Source organism: Leuciscus leuciscus (assembly GCF_965113295.1).
Source record: "Leuciscus leuciscus genome assembly, chromosome: 9".
Lineage (NCBI taxonomy): Eukaryota > Metazoa > Chordata > Actinopteri > Cypriniformes > Leuciscidae > Leuciscus > Leuciscus leuciscus.
In genome coordinates, this window is record NC_138733.1 from 545,668 (window position 1) to 566,338 (window position 20,671).

The following is a 20,671-nucleotide window of genomic DNA, read 5'->3' on the forward strand; positions in this document are numbered from 1 at the left end:
ATTCATTCATTCATGATGTAACGAGTACATCAGGATTTATGGGAAGTGTTCCCGGTTCCGGCTGACCTGATCTATGCAGCCTAATAACCATTTAACTGCTTAGAATAATAGAAATGTATAATGTTCTATATGAATGCCAGGTTAAAGAGATGCGTTTTTTAGTCTAGATTTAAACTAAAATGTTAGTTTGTCTTCCCAGACAATGTTAGGAAGACTGTTCCAGAGTTTTGGTGCTAAATAGGAAAAGGATCTACCGCCAGCAGTCGATTTTGATATTCTAGGTATTATCAACTGGCCGGAATTTTGAGATCGCAATAGACGTGAAGGACTATAATGCGTTAAGAGCTCGCTCAAGCACTGCGGAGCTAAACCATTTAGTGCTTTGTAAATAATCAGCAATATTTTAAATTGTATACGATGTTTAATAGGGAGCCAGTGCAGTGTTGACAGAACCGGGCTAATATGGTCATACTTCCTGGTTCTGGTAAGAACTCGAGCTGCTGTGTTTTGGACCAGCTGTAGTTTGTTTATTAAGCGTGCAGGGCAACCACCCAGTAGAGCATTACAGTAATCTAGCCTTGAGGTCATGAACGCATTAACTAATTGTTCCGCATTTGTTAATGAGAGCATATGGCGTAATTTAGATATATTTTTAAGATGGAAAAATGTGGTTTTACAGATACTAGACACGTGACTTTCAAATGAAAGATTGGTATCAAAGACCACACCCACACACACACACACACACACACACACACACACACACACACACACACACACACACACACACACACAGACACACACACACACACACACACACACACACACACCCAGGTTCCTAACCGACGACGATTTGTGTTGTTTTGGAATCATTTCTTATTTGGTCTTTTGGAGAACTATAGAGACAAGCACAGTCAGGTCTATAGAGCTGGGTGAACGTGTCCTGTGACATTAACGCTACATAGAGGAAAACCTGAATGACATATTTATGGCGGAGCAAGCAACAAAACAAACTACAGCGGAGCAACCTGCATTTGAGGACAGGAGGGCTCAAAAATGCGAACTTTGTGAGATGTTTTTAATCACTAGTGCAGAGGACTTTGTGGACAATTTTATCTGCTCCAAATGTAACCAGATCAAAGAATTACAAGAGAAACTTATCGACGCGCACATGAAACTCCGGCGAATGACTGAGCTAAACGCTGTTTTAAATGAGGCTTCAAAAATACAAGATACTTTTAATTCTACTGTATTAATTGGATCCGCTGGCATGGGTGTTCAAAACTCGGCACTTCTCGCATCAACTCTCCCGGTTCAGGAGGGCACATCGGCAGAGGAACTTTTACCACCACTGATCCCAATGCTACTGCCCCGGTTGTGAGAAGCTCAACTGATTCCTGCTCAACACCATGCTTAAAAGAATATAAATGGAAACAGGTGTTTGGCGGAGGAAAACGGAGAATATGTGGAACGCGGCCATCTCGCGAACTGAAGCTGGCAAATCGTTTTGAGGCGTTGATTCATGATTCACCCCCTGTTCATGACCAGGTTCCTATTGCTCTGCCTCCTACATCTCCTCCACTTTCACTACCATCGCCTGTCTCTACTGTGGTGATTGGTGATTCTATCATCCGGGGACTTTCACTCAATTCCCACGAAAGTAAAGCAGCAGTCCACTGTTTTCCCGGAGCTAAGGGACTGGACATAAACACAAAACTCTCTGATGTGCTTGGAAAACATGCAAATGTAAACACCGTGATAGTGCACATTGGTAGCAATGACACTTCATGTCGGGAAACTGAGACTTTAAAGGAACATTTTAAAACGCTGCTAATCTCTCTTACTGATACTGGAAAAAATATAGCTATCTCAGGTCCACTGCCTGCCTATAAAAGGGGTATTGAAAAATTTTGTCGTCTGCTTTCCTTGAACTCATGGTTAAAAATTACGTGTGAAAAATTCAATGTCACTTTTATAGATAATTTTGATTTGTTTTGGGGCCGTCCAGGGCTTTTTAGGTGGGATGGCCTGCACCCAAATCATAGAGGCTCCCACATGCTTGCACATCATATTGAGCAACATATTTTAACATGACTACCTATCAAATGTACCTCTGATTTTATAAAACCTATTATATCAGTTCGTCACACTACTGTTAAGAAAAACACAGTGGGAATAAATATGAACAATTTACTGAAAATTCCCACTTCCAGCGTATTATCACTTATGGAAACAAAACAAACAGAAATTAACATGGCTCTTTTTAATGTAAGGGCATTAACAAACAAATCATTTTGCATTAATGACCTCATTAGTGATTTTAATTTGGACTGTCTTTTTCTTACTGAGACATGGCTTGGTACAGATGCACCGGCCACACTGATTGAGACCTGTCCTCCTGACTTTACTTACTCATTTTCAACTAGAAATGGAAAAAGAGGCCGAGGGACTGCAGCAATTTACAGAGAAACCCTAAAGGGAAGGGACATAGACCTTGGTACCTTTGAATATAATGCTATTCTTTTAAATTTCCAACCACGTCTTCTTGCAGTGACATTATACAGATCTCCAAAATTACCTATATCTCCTTTCATTAAGGATTTCTCTGACATGCTATCTGTTATTCATATGAATTATGACAACTGTGTTTTAACTGGGGATTTTAATATACATGTTGATAATCTGTCAGATATCAGAGCAAATGAATTCTTGGAACTGCTAGAATGCATGTCGTTTAAACAGCATGTAAACATACCAACTCACAAACATGGTCACACATTAGATTTAGTCATATCATATGGTTTAAATATCAATATAACTTCTGTTGTTGATTTGGCATTATCCGATCATTTTTGTGTTTTCTTTAATAGTACTCATCCTTCTGTGCCTTACACAACTGAACGTATTGTTAAAAAACGTTTTATTACCCCTGAAGTAGCAAAACATTTCACAATGCTTTATACGACTTATGAAAGGAATACTTTACCATCGTCCTGTGATGTCTTAGTTGATGAGTTTAATAATAAATTGAGAACAGCTCTTGATGCAGTTGCTCCATTGAAAACAAAACGGGACACTAATAAAAGAGTTATTCCTTGGAAGACAGATCTGACCATGAAAATGAAAAGAAACTGTAGACGTGCTGAACGAAGATGGCGAAAAACAAAATTAGAAATACACCTTAATATACTCACTGAAAATCGTACAAACTATAACAAAGAAGTACAAAAATCACGACAAGCTTATTTTTCAAATCTTATAAATGAAAATATTAGTAACCCACGATTCCTATTTAGTACCATAGATTCACTAATAAATCACAAAATTGATTACAATTCTGCGTTACCAAGTTCCAAATGTGAAGAGTTTGCTGGCTACTTCAGAGATAAAGTTATAAATATTAGATCAGGAATCTGCTCTGTAAACAAAAACAAGATTACGATGCTCTCTCCTTTATCTAGCGCACATAACACTATCCAAATGGAAAGGTTTGCTTTGGTTGATGTTGAGACCCTAAGAAAGGTAGTAACAGAACTGAAACCGTCCACCTGTTCTCTTGATCAGGAGCTCGATTGCTCCTGTCTGCCTCGCTGCCTGCTGTGAGTTTGTCTGCTTCGGTGCTGTAAGCTCCGTATTAGCCTCGTATAGCCTCGTATTTCCTTGTTTTGAACCATCATTTACTACAATTTCTAGTTGTTTATACTACTACTAAATACAGCTTACCAAACATCGCTGGCTTCCGTTACAACACGCTAGTAATTCGCTAGCCTGTTATCACGCCACCCGTGTGCTCTGCTATTTTTATTTATCTATTTTCTCTCGCGCCTTTGAGTTCATAAAAGCTCAGGTGAGTAAGAAACTCTCAACAAACACGGTGAGTAATGTCTTGTCCTGTTATTATCATGCGTTGCGTCTGAATGCGTTGTTGTTTTTTGAGCTCTATCGATTTGATTTATAATTCTTGATTTTTCTCTTTAAACTCGCTTACAACGAAGATTTTCTACTTTTCCTCACTGAGAAGCACTACTGCTCAAACCTCATAGTTACAACGCGGACTGTTGAGCAGACGCGTCTCAAGCCTATTAGTGATCCAACGCTGCATACTCTTAAAGGTTACGTCCGTGGATCACGGCTGAACGCGTCTTCTCCACACTCACTTACAAACAAACAAACTTTTAATATAAATTAGTATTAATATTGATAGCATCACTGGTAGCTTCATTGCTAACTCACTGTCCATCGGATAAAATGGCGAATATATCAGATGTAAGTAGTCTACCTTTTGGTGCAGGTGAGGACACATTTGAGCTGCACGCACTGCAGTCTGAGCTGGAAGCTGTTGAGAAACAGATCCACGACCTTTTATTGAGACAGGCCGAGCTGAGAGACCGGTGTTTGGCTCTTGAAACATCACGCGCCGATGCACACAAATCAGTGTTTAACGTTACTAAGCCGCTGACTCCGACCGCGTCTACTCCGTGCGTTCCTCAGCATCGGTCGCAATCAGCCATGGTCTCGTTCACTCCGGCTCCAACACGCCACCACGAAGCCTGGGTGGTTCCGCAGCGGAAGACGCGAGTCAGGTTTAGACCAAGACTTTCTCCGACCCTCCCGGTTTTCGAGTTATCCACACAAAACCGCTTCTCCCCTCTACGCGAAACAGAACACGATGCTGTGATCATCGGCGATTCCATCGTTCGGCACGTACACGCTACGTTAGGTAAAAGTAAGGTGCAAAGTCACTGCTTTCCTGGTGCTCGTGTTTCTGAAATCGCTGCTCGCGTTCCCGAGATCCTGAACGGTGACGAGCGCGTCGGAACTGTGGTCCTGCACGCGGGAGTGAACGACATCAGGCTGCGCCAGACGGAGGTTCTGAAGAAAGACTTCAGGAATCTAATCGATACGGTACGCAGCACATCGCCTGAAACAACGATCATTGTGTCAGGACCACTTCCCACGTACCAACAAGGGCATGAAAAGTTCAGCAGATTATTTGCGCTAAATGAATGGTTAATGTCATGGTGCAATGAGCAGAAACTGCTCTTTGTAAATAATTGGAATCTGTTTTGGGAGCGTCCTAGGCTTTTCCGTGCTGATGGCTTACACCCAAGCAGATTCGGAGCAGATCTTCTGTCGGATAACATCTCCAAAATGTTAAATACCCTTTGACTAGTAACCAAAAGTCCAAATCATAGTCTCTGCTGCACCAATTCAACTGATATAAATACTAGTGTAGAACATTGCATAGAAACCGTGTCTATTCCTCGTTTAGTGAGATCAAATAATAAATCTACTGCAGGATCTAGGAAAAATCTAATTGTTATTAAAACAGAAAATGTTGCTATTAGTAAACAAAAACTATTTCTAAAGCTAGGTCTTCTAAACATTAGATCACTCACACCTAAGGCAGTTATTGTAAATGAAATAGTCACAGATAATAGCTTCGATGTACTTTGCCTTACTGAAACCTGGCTTAAACCAAATGATTATTTCGATATTAATGAGTCTACTCCTCCTGGATACTGTTATAAGCATGAGCCCCGTCTGATTGGTCGTGGCGGAGGTGTTGCAACCATTTATAAAGATATTCTAAATGTTACTCAGAAAACGGGTTATACGTTTATTTCATTTGAAGTACTTGTACTAAATGTTACGCTCTTAGATGTTAGAAAAACATCCCTATTATCTCTAGCCTTGGCTACCGTATATAGACCGCCAGGGCCTTACGCTGATTTCCTAAAAGAGTTTGCAGATTTTCTCTCAGACCTATTAGTCAATGTCGATAAAGCATTAATTGTTGGAGATTTTAACATACACGTAGATAATCCAAATGATGCGTTAGGAGCTGCGTTTACAGATTTATTAAATTCATTTGGGGTCAAGCAAAACGTCACCGGACCAACACATCGTCTTAATCATACACTCGATTTAATTATATCACATGGAACCGATCCAACCGATATAGATATCATTCCACAAAGTGATGAAGTCACTGATCACTACATGGTAACTTGCATATTACGTACTGCTGTAATATGTCATGCAGCGCCGCGTTATCGACCAGGCAGAACAATCCTTCCATCCACCATAGATAATTTCTCAAATTGCTTATCTAATTTGTCTCAGCTGCTGCCTGAACCCAAACAAACAGATGAACTAGAAGAACTAACTAGCACTATGAGCACCATTCTCTCTAGAACATTGGATGTGGTTGCACCTATTAAATTAAAAAAGGTCAGAGAGAAAAATAAAGCACCATGGTACAACAATACTACGCATGTTTTAAAGAGAGAAACCCGTATTTTAGAGCGTAAATGGAAACAAACTAATTTAGAGGTCTTTAGAATCGCGTGGAAAGACAGTATGTCACGTTATAAAAAGGCCCTAAAAGCGGCCAGGGCTGAGCACCTCCGCAAACTAATAGAAAACAACCAAAATAATCCAAGGTTTTTATTTAACACCGTGGCTAAACTAACAAATAAACAGACATCACCCGAACAAAATATCCCGTTACAGTTCAGTAGTAATGATTTCATGAACTTCTTCACTGAGAAAATAGAAAGCATCAGAACCACAATTTTAAACGTTCAATCTTCAATCGCGCCTTATAATTCAGCTTCAATTATCACCCCGAAAGAACAATTACAGTGCTTTACAACTATAGAACAAAAAGAGTTAAATAAACTGATCACTTCATCTAAAACAACAACATGTTTATTAGATCCTATACCAACTAAACTACTGAAAGAAGTGAACCTGTAGTGGAAGAGCCTCTCCTCAATATTATTAACTCGTCTTTATCTCTAGGTCATGTTCCAAGAACATTTAAACTGGCAGTTATAAAACCTCTCATTAAGAAACCGCAATTAGATCATAATAATCTAGCAAATTATAGACCCATTTCAAATCTTCCATTTATGTCTAAAATATTAGAAAAAGTGGTGTCCGCTCAACTGGGCTCTTTCTTGCAACAAAATGATATCTATGAAAAGTTTCAGTCTGGATTCAGACCGCATCATAGCACTGAAACTGCGCTCGTTAAAATCACAAATGATTTACTTTTAGCTTCTGACCAAGGCTGTATCTCAATACTAGTTTTGCTTGATCTTAGTGCTGCGTTCGATACTATAGATCACACAATACTCTTAGATCGACTACAAAATTATACTGGTGTTCAAGGACAAGCACTAAGCTGGTTCAAATCATACCTATCTGACCGCTACCATTTTGTCTATTTAAATGGAGAAAAATCGATCATAACTCCAGTAAACTATGGAGTGCCGCAGGGATCTGTGTTAGGCCCTCTGTTATTCTCAATATATATGATGCCACTTGGAAATATTATAAGGAAACATGGAATTAGTTTCCATTGTTATGCTGATGACACTCAAATATATATTTCATCAAGGCCGGATGAAAACGCTAAATTTTCCAAATTGACAGAGTGTGTTAAAGATATAAAAGATTGGATGACGCGTAATTTTCTTTTATTAAATCCAGACAAGACAGAGGTAATACTTATCGGTTCAAAAAACCGCCCACAAAACCTCGCACAATACAACTTTAACATCATAGGATGTCCTGTTACTTTATCCGCTACAGTAAAAGACCTGGGTGTTATACTCGATTGCAACCTGTCTTTTGAAAATCATATTTCATATGTTACAAAAACAGCCTTTTTCCACCTTAGAAACATTGCTAAGCTACGTAATATGCTATCAGTTTCTGATGCAGAAAAGTTAGTTCATGCATTCATGACCTCGAGACTGGATTACTGTAATGCTTTATTAGCTGGTTGTCCTGCATCCTCAATAAACAAGCTACAGTTAGTCCAAAATGCCGCCGCTAGAGTTCTTACGAGATCAAGAAAATATGATCATATAACACCGATTTTATCATCACTGCATTGGTTACCTATAAAGTTCCGTATTAATTACAAGGAATTGCTACTGACTTATAAAGCCCTAAACGGCTTAGCTCCAGTCTATTTAACGGATCTTCTATCGCCCTATAATCCATCGCGCTCTTTAAGATCACTAAATTCAAGGCTTTTGGTCATACCTAGGATATCCAGAACCACCAAAGGAGGGAGAGCATTTTCACATTTGGCTCCAAAACTCTGGAATAGTCTTCCTGATACTGTTCGTTGCTCAGACTCGCTCTCCCAGTTTAAAACTAGATTAAAGTCGCATCTCTTCAGCCAGGCATTCATATAATCCTACAGTTCAAACTACAATCCGGCCTCTAGCTCATAAATGCCAGAGGAGAACTGGTCCCCGACTGAGCCTGGGTTCTCCCAAGGTTTTTTTTCTCCATTAGGTCACCTGATGGGGTTTTAGGACACCATTAGGTCACTTGATGGAGTTTTTCGGTTCCTTGCCACTGTTGCCTTTGGCTTGCTCAGTTGGGGATATTTTGGGGATATTTAATTTAATTTGATCAATCAATAAATTCCTCTTGAAATAAACTTTGTTGTATTATTTAAATTTAATACTGTGAAGCTGCTTTGATACAATCTGTATTGTGAAAAGCGCTATACAAATAAACTTGACTTGACTTGACTTGACTTGATCCAATTCCTACCTCTCTTTTTAAATGCATCTTTAACTCAATATCTAATGATATTCTTGAGATAGTAAATCACTCCCTACAGCTTGGCATTTTTCCCTCTGATCTTAAATTGGCCCTAGTGAAACCTGTACATAAAAAGGGGATTTTAGTCATTATAGACCCATTTCAAATCTCACATTTTTAAGTAAAATATTAGAGAAAATTGTTTTTAATCAGTTAAATACATTTTTAAATACTCATTCAATTTTAGAGATGTTTCAGTCAGGTTTTAGAAAACATCATAGCACAGAGACCGCTCTTATAAAAGTAGTAAATTACATAAGAATAAACAGAAATTGGCCTTCAGTTCTGGTGCTGCTTGACTTGAGCGCTGCGTTTGATATTGTTGATCACCAGATTCTCTTTAATAGATTAAGTGAGTACGTTGGCCTATCTGAAACCGTTTTTAATTGGTTTTCATCATATCTTAGCGGAAGAACATCTGTACTATCTATTAATAATACCTTGTCTGAATATTATGAGGTAATGTGTGGTGTTCCTCAGGGATCAATTTTAGGACCACTACTTTTTAATCTATATATGTTGCCTCTTGGTCGTATCATCAGGAGACATGGTATATCTTTTCACAGTTATGCTGATGATACACAGTTATATATAGCCGTATCTCCTGATGACACTGGTCAAATTGATTTACTTGCAAATTGCATTCAAGACATAAATGACTGGATGTCGCAAAATTTCCTACAACTAAACAGACAAAACAGAAGTTTTGATAATTGGATCAAAAGCTCAGAGAGAAAAATTGACCCCTAAACTAAATATCCTGGGATTAAACCCAAGTAAAGTGGTAAAAAATGTAGGGGTAGTCTTTGACTCTGATTTTAATTTTAAAGCGCATGTGAGTAATATTACAAAAATTGCATTTTATCATTTAAAGAACATTGCTAAAATAAGACCATTTCTCTCAATACAGAAAAATTAATGCATACATTTATAACTAGCAGACTTGACTATTGTAATGCCCTCCTTTCTGGTCTACCAAAGACTACAATTAATAAATTACAATTAATACAAAACTCAGCTGCTCGAGTAATGACAAAGACCAAGAAGAGAGAACACATCACACCTATACTAAAATCATTACATTGGTTACCTGTTAGTTTTCGTATTGATTTTAAAAACCTTTTATTAGTTTATAAAGCACTGCATGGACTTGCTCCAGACTATCTTTTAAAAATGCTTATAATATATGAACCTATAAGGACTCTTAGATCATCGGATTCTTTACTTTTAACAGTCCCACTCAGTAAAACTAAAAGATTTGGTGATGCTGCCTTTAGCCGCTACGCTCCTCGCCGCTGGAATAATCTTCCAGAAGAAGTAAGACGTGCTAGAAGAAATATAAATAGTTTTAAGTCAAAATTAAAAACATATCTTTTTAGCCTGGCCTTCCTATAAAACCTATAATTTATTTTTCTTCTTTTCTTCATTTTAATACATTTTCATACATTTTTATTTTTATTCTTGTATTTTACTTGTACTTGTATTTTTGGTGTGTCTGTAAAGCACTTTGAACTGCATTGACTTGTCTGGAAAAGTGCTATATAAATAAAATTTGCTTGCTTGCTATATAATACATTTTATTTTTTAATGACAAATTTCCATTTTCACAAATTCTTTTTTTCCTGTTAAAAACCCAAGTTTTACATTATTTAAGAAAGAAAATTAGCTTTATAAGGACTCAGTTTGATTTTCTATGAAGAAAAAAGCAGTTAAAACTTGTAAATGTAAATGTTTCATTGTCTTTATGTAGATCTACATTAATCCCTCTAGTGTGCAACTCTCTTACATTCTGTTTTTTGTACTTGTGACATTATTTTTTGTTAAGAAAAAAGAAAAGAAAAAAAAGCAGGAGCGTCATCAGCTCTATAATTGCTCTCGAACACACCTAACAACTGTTGAGATGCTCAGGGGTGTGTGTGTGTGTGTGTGTGTGTGTGAGGAGGAGCTCTGGTGTGAGGATAAATACTGCTGTCCTCACCATCACATCACATTCATCATGGACTTTGATCTGGACTCAGGTAAACTCATACACCAGTAAACATCCAAACGTGATTGTGTTAATGTTCGATCTGTAAGTGAGAGTGTGTGTTCTTCACCAGCTGTTGGAGGAGACGAGGTGAAGAAGGACGAGGGGAAAGAGGTGGAGGGAATCTTTGGGTTCGGAAAGAAGGATAAAGACAAAGAAGAAAAGGACAAAGAGTGCAAGGACAAGGACAAGGTAAGAAGAGTTATTCATGATAGTCAATGAACGTTAAATCTAAATCCGTTACAGAAACACTGACATGTGTGACACTTCTCATCCCAATAATACACTGATTTTACTCCAAACTAATGATTCCTTTCAACCCGGAAGATTCCTTCCAAGAGCTCAGCTGTCGTTTACAGCCCTCGAGGGGTTATAGTGACGTAAGATAAGAGAAGTCAGGCGTGTTATAACTGCAGTATACTGTTTTATGTGGCTCTTTTCAGAGTGACTGCAAAGAAAAGGAGAAAGAAAAGGAGAAAGACAAGGACAAGTGCAAAGACAAAGATAAAGATAAAGACAAATGCAAAGATAAAGATAAAGATAAAGATAAAGATAAGTGCAAAGACAAGGACAAGAAGAAGGATAAAGAACACAAAAAGGGTCACGGACACGGTCATGGCCACGGACACGGACACGGACACGGTCGAGGACGCAGGTCTTCTTCATCCAGTGATGAGGTAAGGTGTGCTTCTGCTTCTGCTGTGATCCTCGTCTGATGCTGCTCAACACACGGCTCACACACTCCTGCTGAGTCTATACAGATGCACTAAAGGTGCAACCCTTTCCACGTTGTAACATTTTCATCATATTACACATGCTCCTCCATTAAACGGTGTAAAGGTGAGAACACACCTGGTAAAGTGAGAGATGTGGACGCACGTGAGAACACACCTGGTAAAGTGAGAGGTGTGGACGCGCCCCTGTAATGCAGACGAACCGGTTTAGTGTTAGAGAGAGTGGAAGATGACAGATCTACCAGGAACCAAATCTGTGTCTCACATCAGCTCTGTAGATCCACAGATCGCTCGCTGGTATTATAATGATAAGCTCATATTGTTCTCTCTCTGTTTGTAGGACTGAAGACTGATGACGTCTGGACCGGGGCTAGTTGTCACACGGGGAAAACGTCCCCGTCAAAAACCTTGATCTCAGGGGTTTTATATGTTGCTTTCAAACTCATAGTTGCAGCTTTTGTACAATATTTTGTACTAATAAAGACAATAATTCCAATACTGCTATATTTATATATATTGCTGCAAGTTACATGCTTTCTATGATGCATTTATCCGTAAAAATGTTGCTTTCTACAATAGTTTTATTGTTGAAATGGATTGATTATATGTGTGTAGGTCATATTGCAAATGTTTGATTTCTCATATCAGTGTCGATACACACTGTGACAACATGCCCCGATAAAGCTGACCGTGTCTTTACTTTGTAGTTGTAAAGACGGTTTTTGACAATAAAAGTGATTTTTCACCATGAGAAATATTCTGCCTTCTTTATCTTGTACAATTTCATATTATTTCATATCCATAAAATTATCACATGTGATTTTTATTTTATAACACAAATAGTTTAAAAATATTATAAATATTTGATATATAAATAACAAATTTTTCTTAAATATATACATGCATTTGAGTGTGTTTATAAATACTATATATTTAAATAAGTACACACACATATATTATGTAAACACAGCACTATTTATAAATCTTTTGATAATGTTGGGGGAAATTTTACACAGAGAATAAAAAATATTGCATCAAAATTCTCAATTTGCAGACAGATGCATTATACTACACCCACATAACACACCTAACACCACACATGAAGCATTTTAATATCAAATGATTTCTGCTCATGTCAGAATATGATTATGATTTAGGGAACGCACACCTGACTTCATCACTTCAACACATTATTCTTTCATTCACCAACTAATGTCTGCAGTAATGCACAGGTTCGCTATGAGGAGAAACGTGTGGATTGGGTTATTGAGTTATGATCATAGTGGATTGGGTTATTGAGTTATGATCAGTGTGGATTGGGTTATTGAGTTATGATCAGTGTGGATCGGGTTATTGAGTTATGATCAGTGTGGATTGGGTTATTGAGTTATGATCATAGTGGATTGGGTTATTGAGTTATGATCAGTGTGGATTGGGTTATTGAGTTATGATCAGTGTGGATTGGGTTATTGAGATATGATCAGTGTGGATTGGGTTATTGAGTTATGATCAGTGTGGATTGGGTTATTGAGTTATGATCATAGTGGATTGGGTTATTGAGTTATGATCAGTGTGGATCGGGTTATTGAGATATGATCAGTGTGGATCGGGTTATTGAGTTATGATCAGAGTGGATTGGGTTATTGAGTTATGATCAGAGTGGATTGGGTTATTGAGTTATGATCAGTGTGGATCGGGTTATTGAGTTATGATCAGTGTGGATCGGGTTATGGAGTTATGATCAGTGTGGATTGGGTTATGGAGTTATGATCAGTGTGGATTGGGTTATTGAGTTATGATCAGTGTGGATTGGGTTATGGAGGTATGATCAGTGTGGATTGGGTTATGGAGTTATGATCAGTGTGGATTGGGTTATGGAGTTATGATCAGTGTGGATTGGGTTATTGAGCTATGATCATTACCCCTCCTTGAACTGCCACCTTAACGTGGTGGAGGGGTTTGAGTACCCGAATGACCCTAGGAGCTATGTTGTCCGGGGCTATATGCCCCTGGTAGGGTCTCCCAAGGCAAACAGGTCCTAGGCGACGGGTCAGACTAAGAGTGGTTCAAAAAAACCCTTATGAGTGACGTTAAATCGAGGACCGTGACGTCGCCCGGTATGGCGCAGCCAGGGCCCCACCCTGGAGCCAGGCCCGGGGTTGGGGCTCGTATGTGAGCGCCTGGTGGCCGGGCCTTTCCCCATGGGGTCCGGCCGGGCTCAGCCCGAAGGAGCGACGTGGGGCCGCCTTCCCGTGGGCTCACCACCTGCAGGAGGGACCGTAAGGGGCCGGTGCTGAGAGGATTGGGCGGCAGTCGAAGGCAGAGGCCTCGACAACCCGATCCCTGGACACGGAAACTAGCTCTAGGGACGTGGAACGTCACCTCGCTGGCGGGGAAGGAGCCTGAGATTGTGCGTGAGGTTGAGAGGTTCAGACTAGAGATAGTCGGGATCACCTCTACGCACGGCTTAGGCTCTGGAACCACACTCCTTGAGAGAGAATGGACTCTTCACCACTCTGGAGTTGCCCACGGTGAGAGGCGGCGGGCTGGTGTGGGTTTGCTTATAGCCCCCCAGCTCAGCCGCCATGTGTTGGAGTTTACCCCGGTGAACGAGAGGGTCGTTTCCCTGCGCCTACGGGTCAGGGATAGGTCTCTCACTGTCGTGTGTGCCTACGTGCCAAACGGCAGTGCAGAGTACCCGGCCTTCTTGGAGTCTCTGGGAGGGGTGCTGGAAAGTGCTCTGACTGGGGACTCCGTTGTTCTACTGGGGGACTTCAATGCCCACGTGGGCAGCGACAGTGACACCTGGAGGGGCGTGATTGGGAGGAACGGCCCCCCTGTTCTGAACCCGAGTGGTGTTCAGTTATTGGACTTCTGTGCTAGTTACAGTTTGTCCATAACGAACACCATGTTCAGTGCACGTGGCACCAGGACACCCTAGGCCGTAGGTCGATGATCGACTTTGTGGTCGTTTCATCTGACCTGCGGCCGTATGTCTTGGACACTCTGGTAAAGAGAGGGGCGGAGCTGTCAACTGATCACCACCTGGTGGTGAGTTGGATCCGATGGCGGGGGAGGAAGCTGGACAGACTCGGCAGACCCAAACATACTGTGAGGGTCTGCTGGGAACGTTTGGCAGAGTGTCCTGTCAGAGAGATCTTCAACTCCCACCTCCGGCGGAGCTTCGACCGGATCCCGAGGGAGGTTGGAGATATTGAGTCCGAGTGGACCATGTTCTCCACCTCCATTGTTGAAACGGCCGCTCGGAGCTGTGGCCGTAAGGTCTCCGGTGCCTGTCGAGGCGGCAATCCCCGAACCCGGTGGTGGACACCGGAAGTAAGGGATGCCGTCAAGCTGAAGAAGGAGTCCTATCGGGCCTGGTTGGCTTGTGGGACTCCTGAGGCAGCTGACAGGTACCGGCAGGCCAAGCGAACTGCAGCCCGGGTGGTTGTGGAGGCAAAAACTCGGGCCTGGGAGGAGTTCGGTGAGGCCATGGAGAAGGACTATCGGCTGGCCTCGAAGAGATTCTGGCAAACCGTCCGGCGCCTCAGGAGAGGGAAGCAGTGCCCTACCAACGCTGTCTACAGTAGAGGTGGGCAGCTGTTGACCTCAACTGGGGATGTCGTTGGACGGTGGAAGGAATACTTCGAGGATTTCCTCAATCCCGCCGTCACGTCTTCCATTGAGGAAGCAGAGGCTGAGGGCTCAGAGGTGGACTCGTCCATCACCCGGGCTGAAGTCACAGAGGTAGTCAAGAAACTCCTCGGTGGCAAGGCACCGGGGGTGGATGAGATCCGCCCTGAGTACCTCAAGTCTCTGGATGCTGTGGGGCTGTCTTGGCTGACACGCCTCTGCAGCATCGCGTGGCGGTCGGGGACAGTGCCTCTGGGATGGCAGACCGGGGTGGTGGTCCCTCTTTTTAAGAAGGGGGACCGGAGGGTGTGTTCCAACTACAGGGGGATCACACTTCTCAGCCTCCCTGGGAAAGTCTATGCCAGGGTACTGGAGAGGAGAATACGGCCGATAGTAGAACCTCGGATTCAGGAGGAACAGTGTGGTTTTCGTCCGGGCCGTGGAACACTGGACCAGCTCTATACCCTCTACATATTGCTGGAGGGTTCATGGGAGTTTGCCCAACCAATCCACATGTGCTTTGTGGATTTGGAGAAGGCATTCGACTGTGTCCCTCGCGGCGACCTGTGGAGGGTGCTCCAGGAGTATGGGGTCCGGGGTCCTTTGCTAAGGGCTGTCCGGTCCCTGTACGACCGAAGCAGGAGCTTGGTTCGCATTGCCGGCAATAAGTCAGACTGTTTCCCGGTGCATGTTGGACTCCGGCAGGGCTGCCCTTTGTCGCCGGTTCTGTTCATAATTTTTATGGACAGAATTTCTAGGCGCAGCCAGGGGCCGGAGGGTGTCAGGTTTGGTGACGACACGATTTCATCTCTGCTCTTTGCGGATGATGTTGTCGTGTTGGCCTCATCAGACCAGGACCTTCAGCATGCACTGGGACGGTTTGCAGCTGAGTGTGAAGCGGCTGGGATGAGAATCAGCACCTCCAAATTCGAGGCCATGGTCCTCAGTCGGAAAAGGGTGGCTTGCCCACTTCAGGTTGGGGGAGAGTTCCTGCCTCAAGTGGAGGAGTTTAAGTATCTTGGGGTTTTGTTCACGAGTGAGGGAAGGATGGAACGGGAGATTGACAGACGGATCGGTGCAGCTTCTGCAGTAATGCGGTCGCTGTACCGGTCTGTCGTGGTGAAGAAAGAGCTGAGCCGCAAGGCGAAGCTCTCGATTTACCGGTCAATCTACGTTCCTACTCTCACCTATGGTCATGAGCTTTGGGGTCATGACCGAAAGGACAAGATCCCGGATACAGGCGGCCGAAATGAGCTTTCTCCGCAGGGTGGCTGGGCGATCCCTTAGAGATAGGGTGAGAAGCTCGGTCACTCGGGAGGAGCTCAGAGTAGAGCCGCTGCTCCTCCACATCGAGAGGGGTCAGCTGAGGTGGCTCGGGCATCTGTTCCGGATGCCTCCTGGACGCCTTCCCGGGAAGGTGTTCCGGGCGCGTCCCACTGGGAGGAGACCCCGGGGAAGACCTAGGACACGCTGGAGAGACTATGTCTCCCGGCTGGCCTGGGAACGCCTCGGTGTCCCCCCGGAAGAGCTGGAGGAAGTATCTAGGGAGAGGGAAGTCTGGGCATCTCTGCTTAGACTGCTGCCCCCGCGACCCGGCCCCGGATAAGCGGAAGAAGATGGATGGATGGATGGATGGATGGATGGAGTTATGATCAGTGTGGATTGGGTTATGGAGTTATGATCAGTGTGGATTGGGTTATGGAGTTATGATCAGTGTGGATCGGGTTATTGAGATATGATCAGAGTGGATTGGGTTATTGAGTTATGATCAGTGTGGATCGGGTTATTGAGTTATGATCAGTGTGGATTGGGTTATGGAGTTATGATCAGTGTGGATTGGGTTATGGAGTTTTGATCAGTGTGGATTGGGTTATGGAGTTATGATCAGTGTGGATTGGGTTATTGAGTTATGATCAGTGTGGATTGGGTTATTGAGATATGATCAGAGTGGATTGGGTTAATGAGTTATGATCAGTGTGGATCGGGTTATTGAGTTATGATCAGTGTGGACCGGGTTATGGAGTTATGATCAGTGTGGATTGGGTTATGGAGTTATGATCAGTGTGGATTGGGTTATGGAGTTATGATCAGTGTGGATTGGGTTATTGAGTTATGATCAGTGTGGATTGGGTTATTGAGATATGATCAGAGTGGATTGGGTTATTGAGTTATGATCAGTGTGGATTGGGTTATTGAGATATGATCAGAGTGGATTGGGTTATTGAGTTATGATCAGTGTGGATCGGGTTATTGAGATATGATCAGAGTGGATTGGGTTATTGAGTTATGATCAGTGTGGATCAGGTTATTGAGTTATGATCAGAGTGGATCGGGTTATTGAGTTATGATCAGTGTGGATTGGGTTATGGAGTTATGATCAGTGTGGATTGTGGATTGGGTTATTGAGTTATGATCAGAGTGGATCGGGTTATTGAGTTATGATCAGAGTGGATTGGGTTATGGAGTTATGATCAGTGTGGATTGGGTTATTGAGTTATGATCAGTGTGGATCGGGTTATTGAGATATGATCAGTGTGGATCGGGTTATTGAGATATGATCAGAGTGGATTGGGTTATTGAGTTATGATCAGTGTGGATCGGGTTATTGAGTTATGATCAGATTGGATCGGGTTATTGAGTTATGATCAGTGTGGATTGGGTTATGGAGTTATGATCAGTGTGGATTGTGGATTGGGTTATTGAGTTATGATCAGAGTGGATTGGGTTATGGAGTTATGATCAGTGTGGATTGGGTTATTGAGTTATGATCAGTGTGGATTGGGTTATGGAGTTATGATCAGTGTGGATTGGGTTATTGAGTTATGATCAGTGTGGATCGGTTTATTGAGATATGATCAGTGTGGATTGGGTTATTGAGTTATGATCAGTGTGGATTGGGTTATTGAGTTATGATCAGTGTGGATCGGGTTATTGAGATATGATCAGTGTGGATTGGGTTATTGAGTTATGATCAGAGTGGATCGGGTTATTGAGTTATGATCAGAGTGGATTGGGTTATGGAGTTATGATCAGTGTGGATTGGGTTATGAAGTTATGATCATCCGTTGTCATGATGACTCGAGGCTTCAGGGTTCGGCTGGTAAAACAGGATCCGCTCGTCCGGTGTGAAGTGTAGAGATGCACATCTCTAGGGCGGGAACTTTATTCCCCAGGGTCTCTTTCGACTCCTTTATTCCCGGCCCACACAACACTCCAGCCGTCTCTCACCGCACAGATAACACACATGTACAACACACCCGCAGAAGAGTTTCAGGAACAACCGCATTACATTCAGACATGAGTAAACATGCTGGACAATACACATGAAAGTTGAGTTTTATTCTAGGACAACTCCCAGAATGCATTGCTTCCGTTGTTGAGATTCATACGCTGACTCTCGATGTCTGTGTGTGTCTCAGTATCAGCAGTGAAATATTAATCCTCTGGTGCTGATTGCTAAAACATTTGACGTTTTCTAGAATTTTTTACTTCATCAGAATGGTACGAAACTTGGTAAAGGTTTTGGCACTTGCTGTGTGAGTATAAAAAATCATGTACATGATTCAAACAGGTTAAATAGTCTTGAAAAACCAGTCACACTTGTATTGTTCGTGCATTGGAAATGAATGAGAGAGTTTCCTCTAGTGGAAGCGTTTGGTACTGCAGCCGAACAACATCTCACTGAGAGATCATTCATGAGATATCAACCTCACATTTGCAACACGACTTTAGATTTATAGCTTTGATTTTCTCAGTTTTAGAGTAAAACATATTTTGGAAAATTTATATTTCATAACAAATTTTAAAATGGTATTTTTGTGCATTTTTCATGATATTAAATTTAACATTTATAACTTTTTTTTTCTCAAATTTTTTCACTTTTTTTGCAATGATCTGCCAAGTGTCGTCTTTAAAAGACACCGAACTTCAGTCTTTTTGCTCCAAAAATTCAAGGTTTATGACAGTTTAAGTTGGGAATTGAATTTCCAGGTCTCAAAAAGTGATTAACGGGTAATAAATGGATTATAACTATTGCATAAATATAATTGAGAGCCATAGAATCCCCTCAAAATACAAAATATTAAATAAAAAACATTATCAAACTAAAATATAGCTTTTTTTAAAAATAAAAAAGAATCTGTCATTTTGACCTCCACGCGAGCAGCACCAGAGGGTTAAACGTATTCAATGACCATCATAGTTTTGATGAGTGATAAACCTCGGGATGAGATCTGTGAATCATGATGATGTCAGCATCAGTAAATGACCACCAGATCATCTCCAGGATCTTCCTTTCAGACACACAGTTTCAGCAGCCACAGAAAAACTAACGTTATAAAGTCAAGAGCACAACTAAAGCAAACACTGATCAGCATAATGGTGACTTAAAATGAAACGCTCTATCTCAGTCTCAACAATCTTGTGAATGTCTTTGTATTAACGACTTAAACAACTTGTGAAATGAGAAATGTATTTTAATCAGTTTCCACACACTGTAAAAAATACTGCCTTTTTTTACCTAAAAAATAATTGCATGAGAATTGTGAGTATTTTAAACTCAACTAACTTGTGTTTGACCAATTAAACACGCACCCTTAAGTAATACCAACACAACTTTCCCTGTAAACGCAATTCAAATAAACACAACTCAACTGAATGAAATTTTCAGCATACATTAAACAATTACTGATCAAAAATATATGAAAATAAATATTTTCTTTGCGTAAGGATAAACTTACCAACCCTTCCGCAAAACAACAACACCTTCACTGAATGAAAAACAAGATATAAGATCAAATGAAATGTCCAGTCACTCTCAGATTTCATTTTCTCAGATTGTTTTATTCACTTTTGGTGTCTGCAGTTGTTGGCCTGAAACATACAGTACATAACACACAAGTGTAGAGTATGTTTGTGCACTTACACACACTAATGCTGAACCAGGTGGAAGAAGGTGTGGACGTGCATCCATTCACAAAAGCATAATATGTCATTAAAAAGTTGCTCGGTTGGTTGGCGTTTGAACCGTGGATATTTTCATGGTGAGTAACAAGTTAAAATATCATAAAAGAGTCATTTAAAAAACGTTTTAAAGGGGTCATGACATGGATTTTTTATTTTATTGTAATATGCTCCTTGAGCTTATAATGTTAATGAAGTTTTTTGCCCACAAAAAAATATATATATATGTGGAAAGACAAATATTTTCAACCCTAATTCTGAGCCTTTGTCTGAAATGGCCGTTTTAAGGTGCGGCTCCTTTAAGGCTTGTCAGGAAACTCGCCATAGAAAATATTATCCACATAAAACCATAATTTATAGACAAAGAAATCATTATAAAATGATTTGCTGGTGGTTTGTGGATCAGCTGCTGTCAGACTCAATACAGTCGCTGCTTCATCTGTCAACAGAAGCTTCTCCAAGAACTCTCCATTACACTGACTGTGCCTCAGTGGTGGCAGTGGGTGTGGCCTATGGTGTGATGATGTATAACTATTGGTCGATGTCTTGCTCTGGAGGAGGTCATATGCAAATGTGTTTGCCCGTGTGACATCACAGAATCCGCAATATCAAAACGAGCCGTTTTTGGAACTTGATTAAGTAAATGCTTAGTTTATAATGAGGAGGATGATTAAAGCTCTGA

At 41.4% G+C, this 20,671-nt stretch overlaps 1 protein-coding gene across 1 annotated transcript in view; it reads left to right on the forward strand.

Annotated features, from left to right (window-relative positions):
- Nucleotides 1–12,149, forward strand: part of LOC309505862 (uncharacterized protein) — a gene marked incomplete at its 5' end in the record, with an annotated part of 43,584 nt that extends 31,435 nt beyond the window's left edge. The window contains 4 exons of the mRNA XM_082179325.1: nt 10,577–10,652; nt 10,734–10,852; nt 11,104–11,337; nt 11,735–12,149. Coding sequence (XP_082035451.1) covers nt 10,577–10,652; nt 10,734–10,852; nt 11,104–11,337; nt 11,735–11,740 — 435 coding nt within the window. The 3' untranslated portion in view covers nt 11,741–12,149. The remainder of the gene's footprint in view (nt 1–10,576; nt 10,653–10,733; nt 10,853–11,103; nt 11,338–11,734) is intronic.
- Nucleotides 12,150–20,671: the final 8,522 nt, after the last annotated feature.